This window comes from Zea mays, chromosome 1, assembly GCF_902167145.1.
Source record: "Zea mays cultivar B73 chromosome 1, Zm-B73-REFERENCE-NAM-5.0, whole genome shotgun sequence".
Taxonomy (NCBI): domain Eukaryota; kingdom Viridiplantae; phylum Streptophyta; class Magnoliopsida; order Poales; family Poaceae; genus Zea; species Zea mays.
Genome location: NC_050096.1, coordinates 144,565,175 through 144,572,555, shown reverse-complemented (window position 1 = coordinate 144,572,555; position 7,381 = coordinate 144,565,175). Strand labels below are relative to the sequence as shown.

General features: G+C 44.1%; 1 protein-coding gene across 2 annotated transcripts; it reads left to right on the top strand.

Annotated features, from left to right (window-relative positions):
* Positions 1-996: 996 nt before the first annotated feature.
* Positions 997-2,445, top strand: LOC100192612 (uncharacterized). Of its 2 annotated transcripts, none has more exons than XM_008681379.2 (3): positions 997-1,362; positions 1,447-1,723; positions 2,005-2,445. In XM_008681379.2, exons 1-3 carry the CDS (start codon positions 1,288-1,290, stop codon positions 2,109-2,111), a joined length of 459 nt encoding a protein of 152 aa, XP_008679601.1. In that variant the 5' UTR covers positions 997-1,287; the 3' UTR covers positions 2,112-2,445. The 2 variants fall into 2 exon arrangements, with proteins under 2 accessions (XP_008679601.1, NP_001131299.1); NM_001137827.1 differs by having other exon boundaries at positions 1,053-1,362; positions 1,447-1,789; positions 2,005-2,378.
* The last annotated feature ends 4,936 nt before the right edge of the window (positions 2,446-7,381 follow it).

Sequence of the window (7,381 nt, the reverse complement as noted above, 5' to 3'; positions counted from 1 at the left end):
ACAAAAGAAGCACAAGAAAATAGCGAAGAAATCCATGAAGTGGGCATCAGCCAACGCACTAGTGGCGCACCGGACAGTGAATAATACTCTGTCCTGTGTGCACCGGACTATCCAATGGGACACCGGGCACTCTACGCAGAGAGGCCCACAACGGGCGCTCTCGGGGTGTAGCACTGGATAGTCCGTTGTGCACCGGACAGTCTGGCAACGGTCGGAACCAACGGTCGACTGCTGCAGACCCCAACGGTCGGCTAACATGGCCAGGGCACCAGACAGTGAACAGTGCATGTCCGATGTGCACCGGACTGTCCGGCGCGCCCGTCGACAGAAAGTTGTTGCTTTCTGTCCAACGGCTATAATTGTGGGGAGACTTTAAATACCCCCAACCTGCTATTTTAAGGTGTGGGAGCCCAAGCAACATACCAAGACATATTATAGACATTTTCAAGTGCTTAATAGAATCACTTGGTGATTAGCATATGTGCTTTGATAAGTACTTAAGTTAGTTAGACCGTATTAGCGTTTGCTCTAGGTGAATTCTAGTTAGTTGAGTGAGTTTAGAAAAACTACATAACCCCTCGATTTATTATATACGTTTTATTTTATATAAACATTTTTAGATACATATAGAATATTCGTCGATAATATACACACTATATTTATGTATAATATTAATTATTGTTAGAAAGGGTAGATTAGCACGGCCACCAGCTGGCGGCGGGGAGCGAACTCAGGGGAGAGGGCCATGCTCGGCCAGCGCGGCTAGCCTGTCATATGCCTGACGTCATCGCAGGTGGCAGTCGCAGATCTTTCCGCGCACACTGGGGAAACTGCGGGCCCCACGTGGCAGTCTCTTATGCAGTAGAAAATATCGGTACCGAGATATTTTTCCCGAGCACCCCCACGCCGCCACGTGGGAAAGTACCGCCACGTCACGGAAAAGCCTGGAGGACAAGGGGGAGCCCACCGCGGCTCTCTCCCAGTCGCCCCCCCGCACCTGCACACAAACACCCCCCACGGACCAGCGGAGATGTATCAGCTCTCCCTGTTCGCTTTGGCCTCCGCTTGCCCCCTCCCTCTCGCGTCTCTATACATCGCCGCTGCTGTGTTGCAGTTCAGTTTGCATCCTGAGCTCTCTCCTGGACCAGCCGAGATTTCTCGCTCTGCGCATCTCTGATTCATCTTCGTCGAGAGGAGCTGTTCCTCTTCTTTGCCGCCTCGAATCTGGGACTGGTCGGTTTTCTGGATCCCTGCTGCCTGTCGGGTTCTCGAGAGGTGTAAAATCCAATGGAGGGTGTGTCATCGTTGAACCAGCCGTTGATCAACGACGACCGGCAGCCCGTGCCCAGCAGTATCGCCAAGGTAACCAACCGTGAAGCGATGGGGATTTTTAGGCTCTTGTGAGAGAAGTTCCTTTTTTTTTCTTTAATTTTGATTCTTCGGCAGGGTGATCAAATCCAAGGCCTGTTGTCGGGTGAATGGACAAATGAGCGGCACAGCTCGTACATAAGCTCCATGGAGGCATCTTTCGTGGAGCAACTCCGTAGTGGTTCCAAGGCCATCCAGGAGGGCTTGTGCCAGAGCATGAGGATTCCGAGGGATGATGCTCGCAGCCATGACGTCCCTGAGAGTCCGTGGGTGGTGGTGAGGCGTTTCAGGCCACGCGGTGTCCACCATGGCGATGGAATGGAAGTGGAACCTTTGGTCGATGGTTATGGATCAGGTACTGACACGGCCCGAGAGAAGGTCCGGACCCACGCAAGAGTAGCGAAGGCTTCTGCTATTATTGGTAAAAGCAAACTACACTACATTGTTCAGCATATAATTGATCATTAGGCCATTCCGAATTGCATGACCAAAACAGGTCATCATTATACATACGGAATCAATTAACATTTACAATTGTCATTTACAATTATTATTATCTCATATCAATTAACATTTACAATTGTCTACTTATCAGGACTGTGGTTGGTAATTTCCTTGTCTTGCCTTTTTTTTCAGAAGTCACGGACCAGAATTTTCCTGAGGAGGGGATTCAATCCAGTAACGGTGCATGCAAGAGACAGAAATCTACTCCTGGCAATGCATCAAATGGCCAGGGTACTTAACAAGATAGTGGAAGCCAAGCCATGCCCTCTCTGAAGCCTTCAGGAGGCCATGGGGGAAACGAGACTTGTCTGCAGTACTACGTGATGACAGGTCGTGCTGCAGCTGCAAGTAGTTTGGCTTACCAAAATATGATATCGTCGTCCTTTCTGCGGTGTGGAGAGTAGAATATGCATATCCACATCTGCAGAGAGCACCGGTTCTCTTCTTCTTGTTGCTGTTACTATTTTGTGCCATGGAGCAAATTTATTTGGTAAATTTGAGCTGCCACTGTCTGCAGAGTGATTTTTTTTAGAAAACAATGCTGGTTCCTAGGGCTTGTTCGGTTATTCACAATACACATGGATTGGATGGGATTGGAAAAAATTGAGAAGAGATTTGACTTGTTTGGGATTCAAACCCATCCAATCCTACTCAATCCACATGGATTGAGAGCTAACCGAACAAGCCCTTATATGGATGTGTTAGCGCCTTTACGATCAAATACTAAACTGTTCCTAGCGCCTACACGTGACGTGCAGCACCTTGGGGCCTCTTTGCTGGTCGGTGGACATTCTAGTTCGGATGGTCGGACTGTCCACAACATAAAGAGCGGCAAAGAACCTAGATCTCGTCTCTCGGAAGTGACCCTATCGAGAAAAACAGATTCTAGGGTTGCTTTACAGTCAATAGGCCACCCAGCGTTTCAAGATGATGTAGAGTCGAAAAGAGGTGAATATTAGGGTTGGAAAACTACGACTAGAGCTACAACTAAATCTAGATCTATAGATAATAAAGAAAATAATGTGAACCTGATTTGTAGATTGATTGTTGGTCTTTCAATCGGCCATACTCTTTCATATTTATAGGGGAGGTGATCCTTTCTAAACAGGGTCCAACAAAATCCTGTAAGAAACCTGGAGTCCCGCAAGAAATCAGGACTCCTACTCGAACTGATCTAATCTTGGAATATCTGTCGGACTGTTCGAACTATTATGTCGTAGACTATCCGATAGTACAACACATGCCCTAAAGCATCGGGTACACCTCATATATTTTAGATATCGAGATAGGTAGATGCCAATCAGCATACCTGTAGGATCTAATAAAATTAACTACCAAGGGCCAGTGAATTTCTTGATATATGTATATGCCAATCAGCATACCTGTAGGATCTAATAAAATTAACTACCAAGGGCCAGTGAATTTCGTCATTGATCCTTGAATACAAGTTAGGACGAAATGGCCTTGGCCTCTCCTTAAATGACTAAAAACTGGGTTTAATTGGCAACTATTGTTCAACCAATCCTTGGCTTAGACCTAGCATTTTAGTATAATTTCAAGCAAAATAATCAAGATACTTGAAAGGAACATAGACGCCTAAGAGGGGTTGAAATTAGGACTTCTAAAATTCTCGATAATCTAGGCCGCAAATAAAAATCTTTTAAACAAAACCTATGCAAATAACAAAGCAATGATGTGCAAACTATGTGTTTTGTCTAAATGTTGCTATCTCTACCGCAAAAAGAGCTATGCAACCTAAGTTCCAATCCTATATTCTAAACTAAGAATAATAAAGATTGCAATTTAAGTAATCAATGTAAATGTGGAAGCTAAATAGCAAAGGTAGAGAATGCAAACTCCCGTAGACGCACATATATTTTTATCGAGGTATCTAGGACCGCACAAGTTTCTGACTAATCCTCGTTGGTGCCCTACGTAAAGGGAAGCCCACGTGAGGGTCAAGAGCCTGGTCGAGTAACTTCATAGAGAGTCATGGGCCTTCTCCATGTGCAATTAGTGCTTTGCTTCCAGCCTCCTCTCAGACGGTCCCCGCCGTCTTCACTATCGAGCTTCTGGCCGAAACGTTGTGGGCATCATTCCCTCTAGTACACGGTGTCAGCCAGACCACAAAATCGGTTGGTGTGGTCTCGCAGGACTCTCGTCCTACTCGGTACAATATTACAACGGCTCGCGCAAGAGCTGAGAGGTTTTGAAAGGGAAATGTGCCCTTGGGGCATTTCTATTTTGTTTTGGTGATTAAATGCTCATCGTGGTCATTGTTGTGGAAGTAGGTTCATCGGAAGTGAGCGCCAATGTTGGTCACTTGTTTTTAATTGCTACAAAGAATTAAAAACAAGACAACACAATGTTAAATATTAAGGACCTTCGTTCTTATGAACATTATCTTTCCCAGAGATAATGATTCTTGGACGAAAATAAATGATACATGTTGGATTCCATTTCTAAATAACCATTTTCCGAAGATTATGAGGACGTGTTAATTTACAAAGGGACGGGAATATTTGTGTTTAATAACTGGAAGGCAAATAATAAAGGATTAACCTCTTATTTTATTTGTGCAAATATGTATATATGTATTCGTGTATATATATAAAACAGATAATTGCATTTGCACCTTGGTTCTGCACAAAAGAGATTGCTCCTTATGCTCTCCCTGATGACCCCTTTTTCTAGTCCATGAATAGTAAGGGATATTGTTCATCTATTTATAGGCCTAGGACATAGCTCAGGCGAAATTAAAATTATGCCCCTAATTTCTATACATTCGCTCTAATGCAAACACTGAGGATAAAGTTGTCATTCTACTCTTGAATTGGCTTGCAGTGAGACCTTCAGGATTAGCTTGAGTCAAAGCTACAATCATAATGATTGCCGAAGCTTTGTCACGTCCCTTGCATCCCTCGCTTCGATATTTTACCTTAGGCATTTAGTCCTGCAGTACGCTTGTTAAATGAATTAAAACAATTAGTTTGTTTTGAGGACCTTCGGCATAAGGAGACCCCCAACAAGTGTGTCTGGCCTAGGACAGTCTTTGGCTTGTGTAAGCCAAAACAAAGACCCGACTTGTCACGATGAGCATCATGACAGTAATAGCTCAGAGGATGAGCCGAAAGAGGTGTGTGTCGCTAAGCTTGTGTTGGTCACGTGTTCTCAAATACTATGAATTAAGAACAAGGCAACACAAATGTTAATGGTTAAAGACCTTCGTCCTTCGAAGCATTATCTTCCTTAGGATATAATGATCTTCAAACGAAGGTCATGAAGGACATACCTTCATCATTTCAATATGTAAGAATATAAACAGGGACGTATGAAACATAGGAAGAACATGGGTAATTATATTAAATCATTAGATTATTCATATTGTCATTATATAATCATGAACAAACATTAATGATATTAAATTACATTTGTACCTTCGGGTTGACAGAAGGTAAAAGTCCGAGAATGACATACGAGCGATTACAAGTCAGCGTGAACAGTATGGTGTTACTGTTCATCTATTTATAGGCACAGGACGCAGCCTGGGCAAAATTACATTCATGTCCCTGACATTTACTATTAGCCAAATGGTAAGTTGTCGAGGACTAAGCAATCTTTTCCCTTTTATGTCGGTTTCATTCTCCATCACTGTCTTTGTGCTAAGCCGAAGCTTCTCCATCCACAGCTCGGAATTGGTCCATCCTTCTTCCAGATCGCGCCTTTCATACCATGTTACACCTTCATCTCAAACTGAAGCCTCCTGTGACAATATACTACACTAGAAAACATGTTAGTCATGTTTTTGAGGACCTTCGGAAGATGAAGGCCCCCAACAGTAGTCCCTCGCAGTATTAATTTGTTCTTATATCTAACAAATTCAGACTACAACGTGAACGAAGGCCTTTAGCCGAAGGTCCGAAAAAACACCTTCCCTTCGCTAGAATAGCGAAAGTCTATGACAAATGGGGCCCGCCAAGTTGCAATGCACGAGACATATAAATATAAACCCTCAGCGACAGCATCTGCTGCGCCATTTGAATTGCTTGTGGTGTTTTCTCAAGTTTTAAATTTCTTGCTGTCAGATTTCACTTGTTTTGCGAGCTTCGGCATTTGTTCGATTTTTCACCAAATGGCTGATGAGAAGAAGGTTGTTGATCCTGCCCTGGCTGGTTTTTATGAGGCTATGGAAAAAACAAACACAAAGAAGATTACAAACGAGATACTAGCTGATTTGTCTGAAGATTCCGATGATAGTGGGAGCTTTGATATGGAAAGTGAAGACGAAGATGCTGAAAATTGGCCCTGGCGACCAAGTCATACTATCTTCGGAAAATCATCCATTAAGCAAAGTCAAATTGACGCTATGAAAGGGAGATATTTCAATTGTGAGAGCTAGAGGAGATAGCGCTGCGCCTACCCCCAAAGAGGATGAGGTGGTTGTTTACAGGAGTTTTATGAAGGCAGGGCTTCGTTTCCCATTAAGCAGATTCCTGGTCGAAGTGCTGAAGACCTTCGAAATTTTCCTACATCAAATTATCCCTGAAGCCATTATTAGGATGTGGGTTTTTATTTGGGCCGTGAGGAGCCAAGGGCTGGAGCCAAGCGTGAAGTGCTTCTCCAACATGCACGAACTATTGTATGAGACGAAGGCCACTGGTAAAGAGCAATATCACAACAACTTTGGTTGTTATGGCTTCGTTCCTCGCTCTGATGTGAGTTATCCCTTCCCAACTTTTCGAAAAAGGTGGCCAGGGGCCTGGATGAAGGAATAGTTTTATGTCAAGAATAATCTGATCGAAAGAGAAGACATAAAGGGGATTATCCAACGCCCCATCTGGTCTTGCTTCGGCATTAGGAGGCTAGCCACCGCTGTTGGGAACGATATCGAGACATGCCAGAGAAGCTTCAACACTGTGTGTACTTTTATTTGTACAAGAGACTTGGTTCAAGAACATATCGCCTACAGAGTATGGCCGCTTGTGAATGAATGGGAGATGCCTAAGGAGGCTGCTGTCAGGCCTAGTCAGGGTGGCTTGGTCTATTTAAAATATACTTTCAGATATAGAGGTGAGTTTGAAGAGCCAAACAATAAATGGTTAAGCAATATTGAGGCAACTAGTGATGAATTGCTTGGGGCCTACACAAGGGCCAAAGATGATGCAATGGCATTGGCCTTCGAAGGCCGAGGCAAGAAAAGATTGAATAGAGTTTTTGATGTCATAGGTTTCGTATACCCTGATTATTGCTATCCCTCGTGAAAGCAGGGAAAGAAAAGGAAAACTGCCGCTTCGACCATCTCTGTTTTGCCGAAGGACAAAAATTTAGGTCTTAACACACCAGCCGAGATACATTGAGACGGCCATAGTGCCAAAGCTTGGTGAAGGGACATCCTTCGCTGCTGCCGAAGCAGAGCAACCTGCTCCCACCATCCCTGGGGAAGACCTAAATAAGTTGTCGAAGGTTCCTGAAGCCGGTCCAGCCGAAACAACAGAACATGATGCCGAAG